The following is a 25,539-nucleotide window of genomic DNA, read 5'->3' on the forward strand; positions in this document are numbered from 1 at the left end:
TACACTGAAAATGAGAAAATTATTTCCTAATAGAATCTAATGTAATAATAAAATAAAATGTACTTTATTTCTGATGCTATTTTAATTAGCCCATATGGCACTCTTTAAAAAAGTGGAAGGCAATTGTTACCATGGAGTTATACATACAGCTTTGAGTAATAGAGTGTAATTATCTTGCAGAATTATGCCGAAGCACTTAAATACTTTCAGAAAGCTGCAGAAAAAGGATGGCCCAATGCACAGTTCCAGTTAGGCTTCATGTACTACTGTAGGTACTACAAATACAGCTGCTTTATTTAGAATGACATATGCATTAGTAAGTCTGCTCCTTTTACAACAAAAATCAAAGGGTTGGTGTGAGTGGTTCAGAAGGAACAGTCAGGCGGCAATTTAAAGAGGGATTTGAAGAAGACTGAAGAAAAGGCAGGAGTGGAAGGAGTAGGGAAGGGAAGTCAGAAAGCTCAACTTTGACAAGGTTAAGTTTGAGGTTCTTGTTTTAGCCAATGCGCATATCCAAAGGCAAGTATGAAACACACAAGAAAAGTCAAAGTTGAAGAGAAAGATTTAGGAGGCATCAACAAATAGGTGTGAGTTAAAAGCATCTGTGATGGCAAAGGGAAAAGAGAGTGGAGGAAAGAAGCAGTGGGGTCTGGTCAGAAATCTGGGGATTGTCCCTGACATTTTTAGAGGATAGGCAGAGAAAGAATGAGCATCAGGAAGAATGAAAAGGCATGGTCAGAGCGACAGGGGGAAAAATTATCTAAAAAGGAGACAAAGGGACAGTACTTCCAGAGAGAGAATCAGTGAATGACAGCATAACTGTAAATGCAGTGAGAAGGCTGGTTTTAAAAAAGAAGTCAGGGCTGAATATCCCTGGGTCTTGGCAATATGGAGAATCTCGGTGAGATTATTAGACTGGTTGGGATGGAAGCCAGATGACAATGGGTTAGAGTGTGAATGGAAGGTGAGAAAATATGTGAATAAAAATATTCTTACAAAAAGTGAAGGAGAGAGATGGAATTACAGAATGAAGGGGATGAGAACCAAGAGTGAGTTGTTTTTACATGAGAGACCTAAACATAATTATAATTGATGGAAAACTGTTCTGGAAAAAGTTGATGGTATCAGGATCTGATTGGGCCTGTGTAGGTGGACACCTCATTAACCTTGATAAAGAAGTGGGATTTCTCATCCTTGAAGACTGGAAGTAGGGAAGAAAAGATGGTGCAATGTAAATATGGGGCAGGAGGATGAGGAGACAGGCGAGTGAGGAGACAATATGAAGTTTTCATCAATAATGTCATAGGTAAAAATTTGCCTTCTGAGAGCAGAGGCAGAGAGTTTGGGGTACAGTGTTCGTAATAATCTCTGTGGAAACTGAGAGGTGGAGTGGTCAGGACAAATACTAGGAGAACTGAACATCTCCCCACCAAGTCCTTCATACCAGAGGTGGAGCCAGAACTGCAACTGAGCGTATCATAAAAGTCAAATCTGGTCAAGAGGTCAGCTGGCATTTTCCAAAGTGGCTCATAGAAAGGCTCTTTTTACACTATATTGTGGGAGAGTGTTGAGAACTTTTTCCTGTGGTTCATTCCAAGTCCTCAGCTCAGGATCTATCATTCCTAAAGCTTCTAGAGGAAGAGTAATAGTAATGCCTAATGTATATTAAATCTTTGTATGCTTCCACTCATTTAATCCGCTCAAAATATACCTGGCGGCAGGGTACCACGCTGTTCATAGGTGAACAAACTGAGTCAGACATGTTGTCCAGGACTACACAGTTCGTGGAACTGGGATTCAAATTCAAGCAATGTGCCTCCAGAGCCTTTACTTTTAATCACCATATGGCATTGTCTCTAAAGGTCAAGAAATATTAGAGCTGGGAGGAAATTTAAGGACCACTTAGGGAAAGCCCCCTCCTTTTTGCAAGTGAAGTGCCAGATGTGTCTAACTCAGAAAGAGGAGGGATAGGAGAGTCAGGACAAGATTTTCTAATGCTGGGAATCCTCTGATTCATTTGCTCCAGCGCCAAATGCCTCTCCTCACTCCAAGCCTGAGTTGGATCAGAGATGGTTTTCTTGGAGCTGGGAATTTCCTTCTCCATGCTCCATGGTTGTGACTGGATAAGCTATACCAGTATCCTGGCATGGAAAGGTGACAAGGATGGTGAGCACATCATGGTGAAACTCCTGGTCCTTAGAGACCACCACTTGGTCTCCTTTTCATTAATAAGTTATACAATATTGAGGAAATATTTTAATGAAATTGAACTTCTTTTTCTTAATTTTCTGAATAGGTCAAGTTCACACATTTCTGAATTTTTACTTACACCCTAACTCAGCTTCCCCCACCACCCTTAAATAGTGGATTTGACTTTTTGTTGGCCTTTCCTATCCTATTTAAACTAACAGGTGTCACTATGACTATTACATTCATAGATTATAATGTAAAAAAATAAAGAGGGAATATCTCAAAACAATTTTCATTTTCAGCTGGCTCTGGAGTATGGAAGGATTACAAACTTGCCTTCAAATATTTTTACTTGGCATCCCAGAGTGGGCAGCCCCTTGCCATTTATTATCTGGCTGAGATGTATGCAACAGGAACAGGAGTGTTAAGATCATGCAGGACTGCTGTGGAGGTAAATACTGGGCTGTTTTTAAAGCTCTTATCATCTCTTACACAGAGGAGAGGTGATACTGTCCTTAAATTGTTGGTGCCTTTTATTTTATGGTTATTACCTCTTTCCTTCCCATTGACAATGTGAACACTGACATTTACTAGAGAGGAAAAATAGTGATGTAACTTGGACTGGGAAAGGGAGAAAATGCAATGATCCCCTCTCTCTTGCCTTTGGCTTTCCATCACGTTCAGAACTTGCCTCAGAATTCGGTTAAGGAGCTCTGTTTCAGCCTTCAATCAAATCACCAGGGCAATTTGGCACTTCTAGTGGGATTGGAAGTTGCTACTTGGGAAATGAAAGGCTTGATTTAGCCTAGAAAATGTAGCCCACTTCTTCTCAGAAAGCCAACTACTTAGGTTTTTGGTGATTTGGATGACAATTGAAAAAGTGGATTCTTTAAGCCTGAGCCAGTAATGTACTTTTCAAATGCTTTTAGGACCTATTGCCCTTCATTGATTTATTAAATATGTCCGCTGCAACAGTATAAATACCTCCATGTTGCAATCTGGTCCCTCTGAAACTCATTTCAAAAGCTGCCAGCTAATAATCTATCTTTAGATTTGCTCCTTTGCCAACTTCCTAATGAATTATGTATGGCTAACCTCTTTTGGTTACATAAGGGCTATTCAGCTAAGCTGACATTTGTCCCTGCAGAGCTTTGCACACCTCCCTCGCAGTTATGTCACCTATACCCTGAGGCACTGTCTTCCCTTCATTCTCTCCTTTTCACATCAGCTGTGGCCTTGTAACTTGCCATGCAGAGCAGCAGTACCCACAAAGGCCCTTTAAATAACAAACAAACAAACAACCCTGAACTCAATACATTCTTGTCCTGCCAAATATCCTCCATGTCAAGAAAGTTTATTATGCAAAGATAAAGTAAGCTTGAGGAAGTTTCTCTCAAGACAAAACACAAAAACAAAAACAAACACACACACACACACACACACACACACACTTGTAACTTCTGTGCCTATAAAGAGCATTAACTCTTCTCTCTAAATAATTTGCAAAAGCCATGCATTTGGCTTAAAATTCTTGCCTGATCAGCCAGTGGGTGCTGAACATAGATTTCATTATCATTTTCCTGGGATGAAATATACTGGCTAACTAGTCTGCTTGATTTCTTTTCCCACATACAGCTTTATAAAGGTGTCTGTGAACTAGGCCACTGGGCTGAGAAATTCCTGACAGCTTATTTTGCGTATAAGGATGGTGATATAGATTCTTCTCTTGTTCAGTATGCACTGCTTGCAGAAATGGGGTATGAAGTAGCTCAAAGCAATTCAGCATTCATTTTGGAATCTAGTAAGATAAGTTAAAAATTCTCTAATCATACATATGCATGTATGACTTTACTACAGAGGCATTTTAAGCCTTCTTAATGGAATGTCTTTTTTTTTTTTTTCTTTTAGAAAAGGCTAAAATTTTTGAAAAAGAGAAGATGTATCCGATGGCACTTCTTCTATGGAATCGAGCTGCCATTCAAGGTATAAAACCTAGATAAAAATAAGAAAATACCTGGTCTCTGTCCACTATTATTCATCTTATTTGCTTCAGCAATGTTTTTGGGCACATAGATTATCATATGAACTATACTGATGTTAGAGGTCATTTTCAGGAATTTATTTTCTTCATTATTCTCAAAGTCCCTTGGTTTTGCAAACCCTAGGAATTTTTTTTTTTTTAATAGCTCTGTCTCCATGGCACCAGAACAGTTGTTTGAAACATGATAATTTTACTTAAGAACAGTTTTCTTAGTCTGGCTTCAGTCACTCATTTGCTGAGTTGTTTACTGAACTCATCAGAGATGTAACCTATGCCTCTATGAGTTTATAGGCAAAATTAATATGTATCTAAGACTCATTTGATTTCTAAAATATCACATTGATGATTACTACAAACCTCAGATATTTACTATAACCATTAACTTGTTTGAACCAAAGGAAACAAAAACAAAGCAGAAATGAGTGGGAAGATCCTTTTCCCTTACCTGGAGTTCTCCTATCCCTCCCACTTATTGGTTTTACATGCAGTAAAATGTAAAATACCATTGGTGGGAACAGCATTGACAGGAGGCATTTGCACTGTGGCATTTTTCTCCTAAAATTATATTATTAAAAGTAGAGCAATATTTTAAAACTGTCACAAATGGCATTTACATATGGGAAGAACTCTTACAATAAGAGAGCAATTTTGCTTCCAATTAAGTTTCTTAAAACCCCATCATGCTAAGATCAGATCATCCCTTTTAACAGGAAATGAATGGGTTAAAAAATAATTTTCAGCTGATGCTAATATGAGACAGAGGAAAAAGTCACAGTGGTGCCTTCTCAGATCTGGTTGAGCCAGTAGAACAGCAACAAGCCATCAGTGCAATTTTAGAGAGAGATTCCCTTCTTAAAAAGCCTCTGCTTTCTAAAATGCAATAAAGACCTTATTTGGAGTGGGAAAACAACACTAGCAACCTCTCAGCCATGGCAAATCAGCTCAGTTGCAACAAATACAGGTTTATTTCAAGACAGGAAATGGTGTGAACTGGACCAAGGAAAAGAGACACTGAAAATGAGGGGACGTTAATATTAAACAAATTCCCTAATATAAAAAAGTCAGGCCTCTAAAGCTAATTATGTGTCACAGAGAGGTCAGGCATTAAATGTCCCCAGATATGACTCTGAATGGCTCGCTTGGGGGCTTGGAAATCTAATAATGAAATTTTCCAATTAGTCACTGGTGGTGCTTCGTTTAGCAGTTGTTTCATGTGAAGAGGGCAGTGAGCCATCAGGACTCAGTCACCACCTTGCAACCATGAAACCGAAATAGAAATCCCTCTATTGTCAACAGATCACCCCCGGGAGCCTGTCAGAATAGCCACATGCCCCTGGTAGGTCCCGCTCATTAAGTTGGAGCTGAATCCTCTGAGAATCAGCTTGTTCACTGTCTTCCAATCTCAGAGACTTCTGGGATCCTGCTTAGAGCTTGGAAAGCTTGAAAATGCACAGGAGAGTCCGCTCCCTTTGTGGTTATGGCAAAGGAAGGCAGTTTAGGACAGCATTAGAGATGGATTGCATTTTTTTTTTTTTAGGATTCCATGGACCTCCTACCTCTCCCGGCCTTTCCAGGACTATTTCCTGGTACCATTCCTGGTACCATTCCCAAAAGAACTGCTCCCAATTGCCTATACATTTTGAAGCATATGGCAAACAAACCCTGATAACTCATTTGTCACTTTAAGGAATTTTATAACATTAGCTCTACTCTGAGAGAACTAAAAATGACTCTTCTAATGATATTTACATTTTAATGGGATTCTACAAGATTAAAAGAACTTTATTCCCCAAAGGAATTAGGCACTGCTCTAGGCCCAATGGGGAGAAATCTTTGAAAGGAGTCCCATACATCATTTAATGATCTACCTCAGACAATACCATATAGGATACTTCCTCTTTTTTTCCAAGTAAACCTAGACTATGCGAAGGGTTGCCCCAGCTGAGATCAATGTCACAGATGTGTTTTCCTTCATCTCTTCAGTTAACATTCTTCCAAAGAATAGATATAAGGACCCAATTCTACTTAGGAGTCATCCCTAAGTGGCCTTCAAAAGACTGATATCACATTTCTGAAAAGGTCAAGTGGCTTTTTTCTCCTTGACATATTCATGTTTGTTGGAGAACAATATCCTAAATTACTTAACCCCTGAGGAAAGCATCTTCTAAAACATTTTCTGCCATGTCTATCCATTCATTTCATGAATATTTATACCATTCTAGGTTCTGAGATGACTTTAGTGACTAAGAGTTTTGCCCTCATTGAGTTACTGCCCTCATGAGGGAGAAAATAAACTAGGGAATAAATATGATAACAATGATATGTATTGTGAAGGATATAAAAGCATGGAGATGGGATGGATTACTATTGAGGCAGGCGCTTAGGGGTTGCATTAAGCAAGGTAGTCAGAGAAAGGCTCTGGGAAGGAAAGTGCCGCTTGTGCTGAGAACCAAATGATAAAAAACCAGCCCTGTAAAGAATTGGAAGAATTTCAGGTATAGTAGACAGAGAGACTTGAGGAATCTGAATGTAAGAATCCTGTGCAGGGACCCTGAGGTGGATGAGTTTATTGTGTTTGAATGACTATTAAGAAGTCCAGGAGTCTAGAATTTTCTAGACTCCTAGTGACATGCAGTGAGGTTAGTCAGGGAGGTAAGAGACGTGTTAAGTATGATTCGTAGATCAGGTAAAGAACTGGATATTATTCCAAATACAAAGTGAAGCAACTGGGGATTTTAAACAGGAGAATAACATGACTTTATTTTGCAATATAAAAAGATCACCCTAGAAAGATCTTCTGTGTAGAGAATGGATTGAAAATGGAGATAAAAAACACAGAAAAGTTTGAAGTCTACTCTAGTATTCCAGCCTTGAACTAGATGGTGGAGGAGATGTCAAGAGATGTGTGTTTTAAAAGTAGAACCAACAGGACTTAGGAATTAGATGATGGAGTTGAGGTAAAAAGAGAAAGTATGAATGATTTCCCTAGATTTATAGTGTGGACAATGATGGGCTAGTATTTAGGGAAGAAACTGATGGTTTTGATTGGGGGAAAGGGTACAAAATTTTAGGAATCTTTGTTGGATATCTTAAGTTTGAGATCCAAGCAATCAAGAAGGAATTATATATAAAAGTCTGTGCCCTGGAAAGAGATAGGACTGTAGATAAAAATTCAGAAATAGTTAACATATAGATGACCATGAGACTAGATAAGGTGTCTTAGAGAAAGAGTTGAGATAAAGGAGAGTGGGTCGGGGAGAGAAAAGAAGAAAGAGAAATAAGTTGTTAGGAGGAAGTTCTTGACATGCCAACATTTAGAAACTGGGTAGAGAAGGAGTTGGGCAAGAGTTTGAAAAGGGGTGAAGGGTATTAGCACAGAAAGACAAAAACCTCATGAATCATTTCAGCTATTTATTTAGGAACAGTTTCACAATGGAACAGGGGATGCAGGGATGAAATGGTGTCTGTGGATCCACTTTCCCAGTGGAAAATGAGTCACTGAACACAGAAAGAGACTGGGTTTATGTGTTTATTATTATTTTTTATTTAAAAAAATTTAAATAGGTTATTTTGAGGGGTGATCTGGTAAACATATTAGTTTCGTTGGGCACTGAGGAATTTGAGCTTCTTTGGGTCAAGAGTCTGGGCAGTGTTTGGAGAGGATTTACTTTGAAGGAGATTAACACCTCCTAGAGACGGTTACTTTAGGGGTGATAAAACACCTTCTCCTTGTCTGTAGTCGGCACCTGGAAAACATTTGTCTTGGGAGATGAAGGCTGTCAGTGCATGGCCTTATTTTCCCAGTCCACATTATCTTGGGGAGTTTTCATTTTCTATATCTATTAGAGGGTAATTAAGTGAAGGTCATACTATTGATGCCAAGAAAGGAAAGTTCTTGGGCAGATGTGTTCTGTGACTCCAGTGCTGCTTGGAGGCACAGTAAGATGAGGACAGAGATTTGGTTCCATGGGAGTCATCAACCATCTTGAAAATAGCCCTTTCATGGGGTAAGGGGCAGAGGTAAGATTGAAGTGTGTTGAAGAATACGTGGGAGGTGAAGGTCTGGAGATAGTGAGCATAGAACACACTTTCGAAAAGGTCAATCATAAAGGGGAGCAGAGAAAAGTGGTAGTAGCTAGGAGATACCATGGGATAAAGAGAGCATTTATTTTTATTTCTAGAAGACACCAGAGCATGTTTGAATGGCCAGTAGGGTTAATCAGGTACAGAGGAAGAAATCAGTAATATAGAAAAGCAGGTCTCCAGGAGTAGAGTCTAGGAATGGAAGGGGTGAGTTCCAGTTTCCCAAGAGTTGACCTGCCTCCCAAAAAATGAATTTAAAAGGTAAAATTTATAATATTCTTACGATCATTTATATTGCACCATGAATGTTATCCTACAATGAAGACAACTAGCATCAAGTGATATATTTTTTTATTTTATAAAGTATATCTAATTCTGATTCTGTGTTTTTGAATGTGTGTGAGTTTATTTGTATATTCAAGGATCGTTAGGTTGACTTACTGGGAATTCACAAATGAACCATCTGAGTTATGATTGTTCTCTTTCTTATATTTCTACCAGGCAATGCATTTGCTAGAGTAAAAATTGGAGATTACCATTACTATGGCTACGGAACTAAGAAAGATTACGAAACAGCAGCCACACATTACAGCATTGCAGCTGACAAATATCAGAGTGCTCAAGCCATGTTCAATCTGGCCTATATGTATGAACATGGCTTAGGTATCGCAAAGGTAATTGCATTGGTTCAAGTCTAGTAATGACAGCTGTGTGGGAAAGGAACATTTAAAAATGTTTTGAGGAACCAGGTGCAGTGGTGCAAGCCTCTAATCCCAGTGGCTCAGGAGGCTGAAGCAAGAGGATCATGAGTTCAAAACCTGCCTCAGCAAGGCACTAAGCAACTCAGTGAGACCCTGTCTCTAAAAAAATACAAAATAGGGCTGGGGAGGTGACTCAGTGGTTGAGTGCCCCTCGTTCAATCCCCAGTAACCCCCCCTGCAAAAAAGTTTTGATTTTCATTCATGTCATCAGTCTAGAGGAAGAAAGGCAAAGACAGTGTTTGCTGCATTTCTCTCATGTGCCAACCTATACTACGAACTCTATGAAAATTATTTTGTTTTCTCCATTTATGCTAAGGACATAATGAATGAATAGGAGAAATCCAGAATAGGCTAGTTTGATTCATAGGTTCCTACTTTTTCCAGTGGGACCCCTGCCTCCATTTCTTTCCACTTTTAGGCCATTTTCCACTGAAATTTCCAACAACACTGAACATCTCAGTAACAAAGTAAAATGTGACAAGAGCTACAGACCGAGGTGGCATTAATCCAGAAATGTCTTTTGAAGCACCCGCAGTTCCATGATACAGCACTGGGCACTTTAGAAAGTCCCAAGAGAATGGCTCTCCATCTTCCAAAGAAAGACTACATTTGATTTGAGGCATATTCATAAGGAAAGGGAGTTAACACTACATGGCAAATCCTTTAGTCAGCAAGTACAATTAAGAAGAAGATGACACTGGTGTTGACAGGGTGAGAAAGGTATGTTAAATGTCAGTAATGATAATAATAGCCAGGTATTGGGTTAGGTGTGTTATGTGCACTCTGTCTTTTAAATCACACAGCCACTTGATGAGGTAAGCCCTATAATTGTCCTCAATATATGAATCAGGTAACCACAGTGCAGAGGTTAAGTCATTTGGCCAACCTAGCAGAGTTCATTAGTGGTGGAGCCACAATTTCAACCCAGACCTATATGACCCCAAGTTTTTTGGGCCCTACACTGAGTCATTCTTAGTGTTCAAGTATATATTTCTCTTCAGGGTTTATATTCCTGGATGCATTTCTAGAGCCAAATAATGTGGAGAGTAGTGGCTTTTTTACTTCTTTCTTCCAGTGTGCTAATAATTGAATAGTAGGGAATTTCCTATCTGAGAACTACTAAAATAGTGCACACTGCAACCAAATGCTTCTGATTCAGGCACTGATTATCCAGCAGTACAGATTCCTGCTGTCTTGTCCTCACCTGCAGCCTTCCTTTTGCCTGATCATTTTTCACCAGTGTCAGGATCCAAATCTGTAGAAAAATGTCAAATCCAAATCCAGCCTATTTCCCCCATGCCTAGCAGTTCTGAGCTACCTGTGGAAAATTTTGAAGAGAATGGACTAGTCCAAATAGCTAAATCAGATGATTCTTTGGATGTTACTTAGCCACCCTTCACCCCCCCACTGCCATCCACATCAGTAAAACAGAACTAATGATACCTGGCCTGCTTCTGACTTTGAGGATAAAATGAATAAGCCTTTGTGAAAGGGCTTTGTAGTTAAACAGTGTGTGGAATGACTGTTATTTAGATCAGAAGGGAATTTAAGCAATTGCTAAGTAAGTCTTCAATAAGATTAAAGCTTGTATTCATCCTTTCCCATTTAAAATATAATAATCTGAGAGAAGCATTGTTTATAGAAAGGCTACAAATGACCCCACTCCATGTGTTAAATTCGTTAGCTCTCCCACCCCTTATGCTTCAAAAAGGACTTTGTTTCCCTGACAGTCTCTTTCCCACCACAGTGAGGCCATTTTGCCTGGAGTCCCTGGTGACTGAGGTGGGGCATCATATGCACAAGACCAATGGTGCAGGAGAGGACATGCTGTTTGCTGAGGCCCAGCTGGCTGATCATAGTGGAGACTTCGGTTTTCCTCCTTGGAGTCACCATGAATGGACCTCTCTGCTAGGCGCTTTCTTCCCAATATCAAATAGCAGCTATTGAGACAACTATTTCATACATTCAGAAAAACCCTTTGATGTTTCCTTCTGGTCCCTTCTTCTTTTCTGCCAGCTTTCCTGTTAAATTGTGGGTAGTTCATTTTGATCAGGCTCACTCAGCTGAGATCTGTTTATTCCTATGTTTTATGTCTACATTAAACAAAACAACACAGAGGCTGCTCTTAACCTCAGATTTGGATAAGGAATTTTAGAGTTAACTAATGAGGGACCATTACTCTCTATTTATTTCTTTTGTTTAGCAATTAGATAAATAATCACCGAGTACCCAGGGGCAAAGGTCATTAATCTTGCCATCTCACAGTCAAATTAATATGAAAATTATAATTCTTAAAATAAATATTGTGAAAATTAAAAGCCCAGAACTTTTCCAATGAAAGCAAAGAGGTTAGGAGAATAGGTCTTCCTATTATTTGTTATCATGAAATTAAGCAAAATGCCTCAAAATCCTTATTAGTTAATCCTCTTGCAAATCAGTGAGAAAGATGAGTATAATATTACCAGCGTTTCTCTGAGAATCAAAGGCTGGTGGAATCATGTTTTTGTAAACCCTGCATTTAAGATCTCTGAGGAAGAAATGACATATAAATCAACTCTTGGTAAATCAGTATAAACATGTGGGTCACTATTGTTCTCATCTTTCTTTAGGAAAGGAAGGTGGGACTAGGTGAGTTATCCTAATAGCTTCAGGGAGAACCATCAGCTCAGTGAGCTGCTTGACCTAAATGAGGACAAGGACTAACTGCCTCATTGTTTTGAGAACACAAAATAATACCCAGAGAGGAATTAGGAGAGGACCTGAACTAGTTTAGAAATATAAGCATTCAGTTTACAGATTATTATGAAATTCTTTCAATTTATATTTGATCTGGAGTTACTTCAGTAATGCTCCCTCCTGACCATTCCTAATATCTTTACTCTGATTTGGGTCTGAATTTCTGCTCAGGTAGGTTTGTTGCAAAGGCCACTTGGCAGTCTCCCATTCTAGTGTTTTTCTTTTAAACAGACATGGCTCTGCCCACAAAGACTTGTTTGTAATCACCAGTCCTTACATCGCAGAGTTGTTAGGGTTTGCCTCTCTAGTCATAGACTATCTTTCCCAGCACTTCTTGCATCCACATGAATAGCTCTTAGCAGTGGTATGGAAGTAAAAAAGGAGGATGCCATTAGTGAACTAAAGGAACTAAGAATTAGGTCTCTTTCCCCTTCCATTGGCTGAATGCAACAGAAGGTACAAAGGTTACTGGGAATTGCAGAACCACTTGATGGGCACGAGTTACCATGTGATGCAGATTCAGCAGCACCCAGGAACATCCCACTTTGGAATGCTGAATGAGAGAAACAAATTTCTGTGGTGCTAGGCCACTGAAATTTAGGGTTTGTTATAGATGTTACATTACTTTAATTAACAGATAATTCATCTAGCAGAGCACTACCATGTTTTTCTTGATAAAGTATAACTCTGGTATTGTGACCTCTCAGAAAAAAAATGCAAACACACAAAAGAATTTTTTTGGCTTTCTTTTGCCTAATGAAGTCCAGACTTCTTACCCTAAATTCATAACCTTCCTTGACCTAACCTACCTTGATAATAATGACTTGATGTGCCACTCCCCCCCCCCCTAAATTGTAGGCTATTTATTCTTTTCCCCCAAAGACCTTGGAATTTAACTCTCCTGACTCTTGATCATATTACCCCTTTTGCTGGACTGGGAGAACATTAAAGACTAACACACTTTTCAAAGAATAGCTCCAATGTCATCATTTCCATGAAACTTGCAATGTTCCAACAAATATAAAATATACCTACTTCTAAATGTCCATGGAACTGTGCTCTGCTTTTCATTCATTCATTTATTCACAACAATATTTGTGAAGTGCTTGTTTTGTGTCAGGAAGCACTGTGCTTGGTTCTGGAGACAAGAGCAAAATAACAGTCTTCAAAGAGCTTATAGTATCCTGTGGAAGAAACAAGGATATGCTCACAAGTATAGGTAAAGACCAAAATGGTGTGTGTGTTTGTGTATATTTGTGTGTTCACCTGAAAAGAATTAGAAGTAAAGCATTATAAACATGTTAAGGAGGGACAATTAATTTCATGGGAGGAGGGTATTAGGACCCTCAAGTCCTGTTCTAAAATGTTTTGTTACATGTAATATGTATGAGAAACACATGATGTGGTTCAGTGGTTCATGCCCTTGAGTTCAATCCCCAGTGCCAAAAAAAAGAAAAAAAGAAAATGACTAGGAAAGCTAGCTATCTTAAAATAAAACAAAAGGTGAAGGGAAATTATCATTTGGAGATGAATTTCAAACATATATATTGAGATCTTCTAGATAACATATTTTAAGGAATCCTGCAGAGAAAACAAAACCACATCTACTGAATAAATTATAAATAGACCTGTGAAAAATAAAAGTAATTATGGCATAAATCATTTTTATTTCTCATTTGTCTGTTCTGACCACCTATGGAGTGTTACAGCTGAATTTTTAGACACCAGAATGAAATTATTATCAAGAAAGGATAAGTTAAAGTTAAATAGTTAAAATGGTCCTTTCAGAAATATGGTAGGACAGCTGGGCATAGTGCTGCATGCCTGTAATTCCAGCAGCTCTGAAGGCGGAGGCAGGAGGATCTTGAGTTCAAAGCTGGCCTCAGCAACTTGATAAGGTCCTAAGCAACTTCGTGAGACTCTGTCTCAAAACAAAAATAAATAAAAAGGGCTGGGGATGTGGCTCAGTGGTTGAGAGTGGGTTCAATCCCTGATGCACAGAAATGGTCACAATCTCTTGTCACAGTGGTACATGACTATAATCCCAGTGACTGAGGAGGATGAAGTAGGGGGATCCCAAGTTTGAGGTCAACCTTGGCAATAGAGGTTAAGTCATTTGTCCAAATTCCTTTGACTTCTAGGTGGTAGACTTAGGATTCAAATCTAAATAGTTCTCTTCTAGCCTGCTCACTCAAGCACTAGGTATAAAATAGCAAGACTCTGTCAAAATTAAAAAGGGCTGGAGACAAAGTTCAATGGTAGAGCACCCTTGGGTTCAATCCCCAGTACCACCACCAAAAAAAAAAAAGTCTTAACCTTTCATGAAATAAATATCTATTAACTAACAAAATAATCAGAAATATGCAAAAAAAAGTGTGTGTAGCTTTATTTATAAAACCCCAAAATGCTCTGAAGTAGAAGACATGTTATATGAATTATCGTACAGTGTTATGTCTTTTATACTTAGTGCTCCAGTGAACAGGCTAGAAGACAACTATTTGTTTTTGAATCCTAGATCCACTATTTAGATGCCATAGGAAGTTGGACAAATGACTTAACCTCTCTGTGCCCCAGGATCTTCATCTTCAAAATATCATCTGTCCAACTGGGTGCAGTGGTACCATACCTGTAATCCCACCTACTCACAAGACTGAGGCAGGATAATTGCAAGATCAAGGTCAGCCTTGGCAGTTTAGCAAGACCATGACTCAAAATTAGGGTTAGGATGCAGCTCGGTGTTAGATGTGCCTGTGGCTCTACCACTGTACCCAGTAGCCCCCCACCAAAAAAAAAAAAAAAAAAAAGAAAAGAAAAATGCCACCTGCCCTATAGAATCAGTGTGATAATTAAATGACAATGAAGACTAGCACTCAATATTAAATATTAGTCATTATTATAGTATAGTACACAATTGTAAAATTATTTTTGAGAAAAAATATTTTTTCTTTATATATATATATATATATATACATATATTTAGTTGTAGATGAACACAATACCTTTATTTTATTTATTTATTTTTATGTGGTACTGAGTACTGAACCCAATGCTTCACACGTGCCAGACAAGGGCTTTACCACTCAGGTACAACCCCAGCCCCTAGAAAAAATATTTTAAGACATAGTCTTGTGTTTAAAATATTGTTGTGCTAAAAAGCAGAAGACAAAATATTATGCAGAGTAAAAAAATTCTGAATGGGGATATAGCTCAGTTGGTAGAGTGCTTGCTTTGCATGCACAAGGCCCTGAGTTCAATCCCCAGCACAACCAAAAACAGAGCTGGAGTAAAAAAATCCTGAAATTAAAGGATGCATATATGAATATATAGAAATGATGGAATAATGTTTATAAATATAATCAGTAGTTGTCTCTGTAGCAGGGTATGTGTGCATTTTTTCCATTTGTTCAGTTCTATACTTTCAAAGTTTCCTGTAATTAACATATGGTATATTTGTAATCACCAATATTTGATAACATCCAAAAAGTTGGGTGTAGAGAACCCCTCCATGGTGAAAATAAACAATTTTCATAAATCAACTACTTTATTGCTGATGCATTCTACATCTTTGGATTTTAAGAAGTTATTTTGAACATTTGAATATTAAGCATCCTGTGGCACACCTGACATTTAGTTAGAAATAGGTTATTTAAGAAAAGTCTGCAGATTGGTTTACATAACCTCTTAAATAACCAAATGTAAAGCAAAGTAAATTCAAATGTATCACAGACAGGTTAAATCTAAATGGATTAGATATACAGTGGACTTCCCATTTAATACATGCTGGCCACCTTCAAAACACAAATTAAGGGAAGATTTTTTTTTCAACAATTTGGATTTTTAATGAATCGGGTCAAAGAATGAGGAGTCTTTTCTATAGCTCAGCAATAAAAAATTATTTTGCATAAGTTCTAAATTATCCTGAAACAATCAGGAATTTCTTTCTCTGGAAATTTTAAAGAAAGATTGTCAACACGCTGCAAACATTGTGGTCCTCAGTAAGGAGTAAGTTCATCCCACCTTCAGGGTACTTCTTGCTTTTTTATATTATGAAGCGAATGAGTGAATGGTGATGTTTGTGCTTCCAGAAATGTTAATAATTATTTATTTAAGAATGACTGCATGAGATATTGACAAAAGCTGCCTTTCCCTGAACTTCGAATTTGAGTCGATATGCTTTGCACATGTGGGGCTGCCACAGCTGTTATAATTTGCAAGCTTCTGTCATATGGACACTCACTGAGGATGCTGGAATCAGACACACAGATTAAGAGTTTTTGCAACATCTATTTTCTCTGTTGCCAGGAAGATTTGTTCCAAACAATCTCCTGAATTTTAAGTATTTGAAACAAGAACATTCCTCTTTCTCTAACACATCTATTTACCAGAACTTAAAGCTTTGGAAAAGTTTAAGAAATGATAAGCAGAACACAGCTGAGAGAAGAACTGCTCAAGAAACAGGTTTAGCAAAGGTCCATAGGTTCATAACTATTGAAGCCGAGGTGATGGAGCAGGAAAGATAAAGAAGACATTTGGATGGCAATTTCCGAAGAACCTTTCCTCTTCTTCCCTTGCTTTTGAAAATAATTGACGGACAACCAAGCAAAACACAATTCTGGGACATGGCCAGGATATGTCATCCTTTAAAAGTAATGCTTCTTACCTTTTCATTACTATTTGATCAAACAAAACAAAAGCAAAGCAAATTAAAATAAGCCACAAATAGATAGAAAATTTAAAAAATATGTATCTGCTATGGCATAATTTAATGAAAAAAAAAGTCCCTGAAAATATAGTAGTATAGCATGTGAGGAACCAAATGCCAACTTGAAAGCCAAAAATCACTTACTCATTTATTATGTAAGTATTATTGAAGCCCTATTATGTAGGAGATACTTTATTAAGAACTGGAAATTAGGAGTGAACAAATAATCCAAGATCTGGTCTTTCAAGGACCTGGAAACATCAAATGAATAAACAAATTCTATAATTTCAGGTATAATAAGTACTGTAAAGATAATATAAATAATAAATGATTATTATTTATTATCTATATTTGTATTTGTTTTAGGGAACTCTACTCTTAGTACTGAGTGTTCTCTGTCCCTTTCACTGGAATCACAAGTAGAAGCTGTCTAGGGGTATCTAAGAAAGCATTTGGAGATTGTACTACTTTTCTACAGCTGCTGTAACAAATTATCACAAATTTAGTGATTTAAAACAACACAAATTTATTATCTTATGGTTTTTGTAGGTTAAAAGTTTAGTCAGCTTGATTGGGTCCTCTACTTAGTAGGGTCTCACATGACTAAAATCAAGGCTATGTTCTTTCCTGGAGGCTCTGGAGAAGAATTTGCCTCCAAGTTCATTCAGGTTGTTGGCTGATCTAGTCTCCTTGAAGTTGTAGGACACAAGTCCCAACTTCCTTTCTGGCTGTTTGAATTGCTTCTCATTCTATTCAATGTGACCTTTTCCAGAAATGTCAAGTTGATACCCCACTTCTTCTGCCACATTTCCGAATTTCTTCTACTATTAGTTCTGTGGTAACTCTGTTTAAAAGTTCATATAATGAGCCAGGCATGGTGGCATACTCCTGTAATCCCAGTGGCTCAAAAGGCTAAGGTGGGAGGATCACAAGTTCAAAGTCAGTCTTAGCAATTTAGCCAGGCCCTAAGCAACTTAGCAAGACCCTGTCTCAAAATAAAATATAAAAAAATGGCTGGGGATGTGGCTCAGTGTTTAAATGTCCCTGGGTTCAATCCCTGGTACCAAAAATAAACTAAGTAAATAAATAAAATAAAAAAGGTTTATACAGGGGCTGGGGAGATAGCTCAGTCGATAGAGTGCTTGCCTTGCAAGTCCAAAGCCCTGGGTTTGATCCCCAGCACCGCAAAAAAAAAAAAAAAAAAAAAAAAAAAAAAAAAAAAACGCTTATACAGTGACATGGGTCCACCTAAGTAATCCAGAATAATCTATTTTAAGGTCTGTAACCTTAATTACGTTTGTAAATTCCGCTTACTCAGGTCACATACATGATTTATTCACAGGCTCTAGGGATAAGATCATGGATAGCTTTGTGGGTGCAATCTGCCTACCAAGTATAAATCATATTTCTAAGATTTGTTTCTGTTTATTCATTGCTCCAGAATCTGTACCTAATGAGAATGGGTTGTTCTTCTATTTCTAGGACATTCATTTGGCCAGGAGATTGTATGACATGGCTGCTCAAACAAGTCCAGATGCTCACATACCTGTGTTCTTTGCCCTCATGAAACTGGAAACTATGCATTTGCTCCGAGATATCCTGTTTTTTAATGTAAGTTTGCCTCAAATATGTTCTGAATCTCTAGATTCACACTCCAGGGAGCAACTCTTAGGGACAAAATGCTGAGGTCTATGAAAAGAGTATGTTTTTTTTCTTGGACTAGAATTTCTTTGATAAGTAGAATTCAAAGTCTTATACATACCCTGCCAAGCAATTCTGCTGTTATATTGAATATGTGTTGACACTGCATAGTACAACCAATATATTCATTTGGCAGATATTCTTTCCAGCACATACTATGTTCAAAGCCTTAAGCAAAGTAACATGTGCTATATATACTTAATCAAAACATAGCTCTTGCCATCAAAATCTGAGACTGGTAAGCAGATGGCAGGTGGCAAGTGGTACCACAAAGAACTACAATTTGAAAAAAGTAAAAATGAAATTGTATAAATCTTAGAGATTATTCCAAAAGTATTAGTTAAGCCCCATGTGAGAGCCCTAAGCCATACAGATCATGTCTTCCAAAACTTAAGGAAGCAGGGGAACAGATGTGGGGCAGGGTGATGGTGGTAGATTTGGGAGGGCATGATGGTTCTGAGTAAAGTGGGACCTGTGATTTGTTTTGACTAACTGTCTCTTGTGTGCAGTTTACTTTGAGGTGGAAATGGATGAAATTGGACAACATGCTTGGACCATACTGGGATTTATTTATGATTGGCCTAATTGTTGTCATGCTGATCTTCTTGATTAGAAACCGCCATAGGTAGGGTCTGGATCATAGGAACACCTGCTCATGGTTTCACGCCAAGGTATCCTCACCAAATAAAGAATTTCCTCGTCCAAATCAAGAGCCTGCTGATTTCCCACACAGACCTGCGATAGAAAGTGGACAAGGCCTGAGACCCATCTAGTGAAACAACTTCAGACTTCCTGCTTAGTTGAGGGGGCCACGTGGGGGATGCTGGGGACTGGTCACCTAAGACCTTGCTACAAACTTATCATCTTGGTGATCTAGTCCTGAGTTAGGGATAAAGAGCACCATCTTCAAGGTGATTGTAATAAAGGTGGTTTCCTCACAAAGTCGTCCTGCCCTTTTGAGATGGATTTGTCGGCTCCTACAGGCATACTGAGGTGAGGAGAAGGGGGCGTTCAGGGAGGGTGGGAATATAGATAACTCAGAAGGTAATAAGGATGATGATTTCAAATTGCAGCCCTAATGAACAAATGGCACCTCTCATGGCAGGTTGTGCCTAAAAAGAAAGGCGTGTCACTGACCTGACTCCTCACCAAGGGGCTTTCTACCAAAGTTCTATTAGTTGTTGGGTAATGAAAGCCACTTGGAGGTCTATACAGCATCTTACCTCCTCCCCACCCCTCATTGGAACCCTGTTCTTCCTAGAGAATCTCCCTGCAGCAACCATAGACGGAGATGATACCAGCCCCCTTGGAAAGAAACTAGAAAGTCTAGATTCTCTGGCTCTTCTAACAGGTAAAGCAGAGGCCCAGGCAAGGGGTGTGGATAGGCAAAGAGAGTATAGGAGGCCCTTGATGAATGTTCAGGACCAGGATTGAACTTGAACTCCACACCTCTCTAGCTACTTGACCTCTCAAGCCTCCATTTTCTGATCTGCAAAATGGAAAGAATAAAGCTAGTATGAGCCAGGTGTGGTGGGCATGCCTGTAATCTCAGCAGCTCAGCTCAGGAGGCTGAGGCAGAAGGATCAAGAGTTCAAAGTCAGCCTCAGCAAAAGTGAGGCAGTAAGCAACTCAGTGAGACCCTGTCTCTAAATAAAATATAAAATAGGGCTGGGGATGTGGTTCAGTGATCCAGTGCCCCTGAGTTCAATCCCTGGGACCTCCAAAAAAAAAAAAAAAAAGCTACTATGAGAATTAAATGAAATAATGTAGGTAGACAAAGTGAATAAAAACAGGGCCTTGCACCTAGAAAGGGCTCCACAAATGGTAGCTAATCTGTGTGGCTTCTGTGTCCTTCCATTAGTCCTCCAGTTAAAATACTGGGTGCTTTGGTAGGAAGAGATCCTGCTTAACTACTTAAAAATGCAACCTAGGAACAAGAAGAGTTAAGTTTTAAAAAATGATGTGGGGAACAGTACAAGGTGGTGGTATTTTGCAATAACCAGGAAATATGGTGGGAGATTCTCCTTTGTCAGTCATCTTGAAGCTGTCCCCATGGTGGTAGGAACATCTACAGTTGGTGGTACCAGAGAAGAGGCACAGATATGGACATTTTAATGAACTCAAGTCTCTCAATCCCTTCCTGCTTTCAAAGCCTGAAAATTCCTCCAGGTTCTTCCAGGTTCTCTCACCATCTTGTACTTTTAGCAGAGAAAGCATACTGATCACATCAAATGTAGAGGTTCCAGAGAAAAGTAACAACATTCAGCTCCTGTCTTCACCATAGCAGGCAAATCTTTGTGTCAAGAAAACAGGGAGATTTGTGTTCCTACAGTAGCTGTGGGGCCACTGCTGTCTTGGTTTTGCCAACCAGCCAACCAAAGGAGATTACTGCCTCAGTCACACAGAGGCTGCTGTGACTTGGCATGCGAGTTACACTAAGTAATTGACACATTACACATAGGACAAAGGAAGAGGGATGATGGATGCTGAGAGAAGGAAAGGGCCACACTTTAGACAGCTTCACCTACATGTCAAATCTAAGTGATGTGATTTTCTTAGTTTAGATTCCCCTAGAAGCTGAGACAGATTAAGATTGTGAGTAGTCTATTTGGTAAGGATCTTAAGAAACACAGATAGGAAGAAAGCAGAACAGAGTGATTATCAAGATGGTTACCACCACGGGTCACTGGAACTCAGCCTCATTGGGGATCTCTGGTAGTCTGGGTAGAAAATGTACCTCATAGTTATCCCACCCACGAGATAAGAAAACCAGGCATTTATTCACAACTCCTAGCAGTGGTTGGTTGACAAGTACTTTATGGGGGTGGAAGATTAATTCTCTCCTCTTCTAGCCTGCTAGATCGACAGGTGGAACCAGGAGAAAAAGCCTTTGAGCAAACTTATGCAAGTGCTGTTAGCCTTTGCCTACCAATAACAATGGGAAGGGCTGAAGGATTTGGGCAGGGCACCAAGGATGTCTACTACAGTGTTTAACTACCGCTTTGGGACCCTCGCACTCTTCACCCACAATTCACAGAGCACTCATTATGTCTCAAGTGCTTTGCCAAGAACTTGGGAAACAAAAATGAGCCCTGTGCTGTGGGGGTCCTCTCTGCCATGTCCTGTGTGGTGGAGAAAAGGGTTAACTGCTGGAGGAGGATGTTGGAGGTTTTTCTATCTATTACCCATAAAACATCTACTCAATGAACACGTAAGAGTCAATACTCTTTTCATGAGAGAGGGAGCTTGACGGGCATGGCCATACCAGCTCTGGCCACTTACAACAATGGCTCGCCCAACTCTCCTTTATTTATAATAAACAGGTAAAGGGGACAAGGACCGGGAGGAGCTTCTTCTGTGATGGACAGGATAGGGTGGAGTTAGGGAAGTCATTCTCTTAGGGGGAAAATTCCAGAAGGAGACAGGGAACCACTCCCACACAGCGCCACATGCTTCCTGGCGTTTCCTAGAAGCCAGGCCTCTGCGTCCCATTGCTCAACCTAGTCTGATTCTGCTAAATAAGGACAGCTTCTCACACTGCCAATCCCTGTCCTCAGGAAGCTTGCAATGTGTGGTGTAGAAGGGAGAAAACCCTTTTATTAGGGCATCACACGTGTCAGGCACTTTTTTAGGGTTACCTTGCTTCATCCTCCTAGACACTTCGTGAGGTGGGATTCTTCTTCCTGTGTTATAGACATGTACTGTAACATGTACTGTAATGATCTGATTACTTCTTCAGGTAGTATCACCATTAACAGAGGATATTTAAAAGCAGAATTATAGTATTGTGATACCAGTCGATTAACAGTTCTTTGCCTCTAGAAAAAATGCAGATGCTAATGTAGTAAATGGAATGGCAAATGTAAGCCGTGTGTCAAAAGCACTAAATGCAGTAAGTAGGCTGCAGTTTGGAACTCTGGGTGGTTGGGAGTGTTTCTTTCCCCTTTCCCACCCTACCTGTCTCTGGCTCCTTCATGGTTGAAGAGAGTGGGCATGGTGAGAGGGTCATTTAAGGGACAGGAAGGATTTTACTAAACTGACGCAGAGGTCATTCTGTGAAGGGGCCTGCTGAGTGTGGACATTCACTCCTGTGGAGCACTTTTGTGCCTTTCTTGGGGATTCCCTCCTGGGAATCTTCTGTTTTTATTTGGGATCTCCCAGAAGCAGAGACTGAGGCAAGAATTTGAATACTGGTGGCTCATTTGAAAGGTGATTCCAGGACTCAGAAGTGAGAAAGTGGGAAAGTCATAAAAAACAGATGCATTATTGAGATCACTATTGCAGGCAAAGTGGACTCTATTCTACCAGGATCTGAATAGTTAACAGAATACCTCCCAACATTATTTGGTTGAGAGAAAGACCACTGAGACCGTTATCCCCCAGCATCCTCTCCATCATTTGAGGATTGCTCCCAGAATATATTTACAACCCCTCACCCCTTCTAGACTCTTTAAGAGAAGCTTTGGGGAAGTCTCTAAGGCAGAAAAAAAGATCTATACCTTCCCTTAGTGTTAGGTAATAGTGAGTTATCAGGGACAAGTCCTGCACAGCTGCAGCTGAAATCAGAGATGGCAGAATAAGCATCTGCTTCATGTTTGAGGCTTCCTGAGTCCCAAGGCCCTGATCATGCATTGTTCTAGCCAACAGACCCTCTTTGATATATAGTCCATTATAAACTTAATATGCTAAGTGATCAAGAATTTTTAGATGAGGAGATTATCCCAAATTGTTCAGGTAGGACTTTAATGCAATCACAAGTGTCCTTACAAAAGAGAGGGGCAGAGGGCAAAGACAGAAGAGATGAAGAGGCAGTGATCACAGAGGCAGAGATAGAAGTGATGTGGCCACAAGGCAAGGAACACGAGCAGCCACCAGAAGCTGGAAGAGGTAAGGGATGGACTCTCTCCTATAGCCTCTATGATCCTACTGACACCTTGATTTAAGACTTCTATCCTCCAGAACTATAAGAGAATAAATATCTGTTGTTTTAAGTTTTTAATTTTTGTGGTATTTTTTTTTTTTTTTTTTTTTTTTTTTTTTTTTTTTTTTTTTAACAGCAGTAATAGGAAACTAATACACTATCTCGTCTGTTGGTATCTCTAGGCTGGTTTCTTTATGTCCATTATCTGATCTCTGAGAAACACACATTCTTGCCCCTGCTGCTGTTGGATGTGCAGCTAGCTCAAAGGGCAGTCCAGTGTCTTGCTCTATCTTGCTGTCATGATAAGTTAGATAGCCTCAATCTCTTCCCATTCAGCATGCATCACACTCCAGTCCATTATGACCCCCAAACTCCAGTGACCACAGATCAAGTTCTCTAAGTGGCTGCCTTAAAACCCTTCTCCTTTGGCTAAAATTGAGGGGAGATCTTTGTTTTCCTTTTCTCAGTAGGACATGCAACAGCAATCAGAAACTTTCAAGAGAAAAATTGCCTGTATCTTCCTACTTTAACCCTTTAACACCCACCTTCTACTTCCACTCACTGACAAGTCCAGCTGGGATATCCAGTCACTCTTTTTATAAAATTGGCACCACTTGGCTCCTTTGTTAACTCTTAGAATTTGAGCCTCAGTACAAACCAAGGCTGAAAGAATTCTGTTTTATTGCCCAGAAATCCTTAACAATTTCTTTATTGAGATGTGTGTCCTGGACTGAGAAGCAGTGAATTGCTCCAACCCTAGATATACCAGGAACAATGCTCTGTCACTTTACCTATCCAGCTTGCCAGTTCTCTTCTCAGGTAAATAAGAGTATTGGGAGAGTTTATAATTCCAACACCACAAAACAAACAATGTGCACATATTCAGCTTCAGAACTAAGGGACTCCCTACTTGTGGTAGGTTGGAAATCAAAATCTGCAGAAGCCCAAACAATTGATGTTCGTGCACCAGCTAAAACCCTGTAAGTTTGTAATGGGTTCATAAAAGTAGTCTTTGCCAACTAAATATAGTCACACAGAAAAATCTGAGGCATCGGAAAGGGAATTCACTTTTTAAAAAAAATTAGAATTGTTATCAAAAGAGTGAGGTAAGGAAAAAGGGGCAGATGGAAAGAAAGAAGACAGGAAGGGAAGAAGGGAGAGCCTTGGATTTCACAATAAATTTTACTCCATGAGGGGTTACTGTTTTTCCCACGGCTTCTGTCTTCCCTTCATTTAAGAAGGGAAAGGCCAGAACACTTTAGTATTTTGTTTTTATATGATTAAAATAGGAAAATATTCACCACCTCTAAGACACAGTCTTTTTATAAGAAAAGGCACGAATCTGCAGAAAAAAATAAATGTGCCACTCTAACAGTAGTTTGTTATTAACAAGAAAAATCATAAAACTAAACTAGTGATTCCACTAGAGGCAATAGTCGTATGCTAATTTTGCATTTCCAGAGATACACTTTACCTGAAGTTTTAAAAATTTCAAACTCCAAGCCCCAACAGCTGATCTTCTCAAGGTCTGCTTCTGGGGAAACCTACTGAGGAGTATTGTTATATTTTTCCAGATAAGGACATCCTAGCTCAGACTGCAGATCAGCAATTTACTGAAGGTCACATTGCCAGTTAGCAAATGTAGGATTCAAACTCAGGACCAACCCCCAGACTAGTACTCTTTCTTCCATTCTATCTGCCCCCAAATAATTAGCTGCTTATTTTATTGTCAAAAATAGTTTTCACGGTCATATCTTTTTTTTTTAACTTTTTCATTAAAAATATTTTAATAACAAAAATTAAAGTTTACAGGCTTCTTTTGGAAAATCTTTTTTTAAAATCATGATTCAAAGCATCATGTAGAAAACTTGACCAACATGCCAAACATGAAAGGCATCATTAATTTTCTCATGTAATTCATTAATGAGCAGAATGAAATGTGAAATCCTGGTTGTGATCAATGAACACTATCGACTAATACTATTGTGATTATCCTGTAAGCTACACAGACTTTCCTCCCACTTTCTTCCTTCTTGCTACTCTATGTAAATGTGCTTTCCAGATGCAGCTCCCTTTCCAGATGGATGGTGTCTGAGGCAGGTATAATCAATGTTCTACCCTTGTCCCTCAGCGCAGTTCTGAAATAACGACATGAGGTCGTTCCCCTGCAATCTTTGGCTTCTTACCTCCAACACCTGCCTGACTTTAGGTGCAGAGGCCTTCTGGCTGCAGGCTCACTGTTGACCACAAGAAAAGCAGACCTTAAGTACCATGGCGTTAATATTCCCAGGAGCAACTCTCAACAAAGGAGGGACAGAGATTCCCCAGTCTCCTTGCTCTTCAGTAGGAGTGTATTCCGTAGAGTTTCTCAGGAGGTGCCCAGCAGTGAGCCCCAGTTGTACAC

General features: G+C 39.3%; 1 protein-coding gene across 2 annotated transcripts in view; it reads left to right on the forward strand.

Annotated features, from left to right (window-relative positions):
* SEL1L2 (SEL1L2 adaptor subunit of SYVN1 ubiquitin ligase) overlaps nucleotides 1–19,014 on the forward strand; it is a gene marked incomplete at its 5' end in the record, with an annotated part of 127,638 nt that extends 108,624 nt beyond the window's left edge. Inside the window, 7 exons of one of the 2 annotated variants that reach the window (XM_079128496.1) lie at nucleotides 181–268; nucleotides 2,493–2,641; nucleotides 3,826–3,991; nucleotides 4,099–4,173; nucleotides 8,816–8,988; nucleotides 17,996–18,124; nucleotides 18,724–19,014. In XM_079128496.1, coding sequence (XP_078984622.1) covers nucleotides 181–268; nucleotides 2,493–2,641; nucleotides 3,826–3,991; nucleotides 4,099–4,173; nucleotides 8,816–8,988; nucleotides 17,996–18,124; nucleotides 18,724–18,843 — 900 coding nt within the window. In that variant the 3' untranslated portion in view covers nucleotides 18,844–19,014. The remainder of the gene's footprint in view (nucleotides 1–180; nucleotides 269–2,492; nucleotides 2,642–3,825; nucleotides 3,992–4,098; nucleotides 4,174–8,815; nucleotides 8,989–17,995; nucleotides 18,125–18,723) is intronic. The other variant, XM_079128497.1, reaches the window with a different exon arrangement.
* Nucleotides 19,015–25,539: the final 6,525 nt, after the last annotated feature.

Source organism: Sciurus vulgaris (assembly GCF_902686455.1).
Source record: "Sciurus vulgaris genome assembly, chromosome: 2".
Classification (NCBI taxonomy): domain Eukaryota; kingdom Metazoa; phylum Chordata; class Mammalia; order Rodentia; family Sciuridae; genus Sciurus; species Sciurus vulgaris.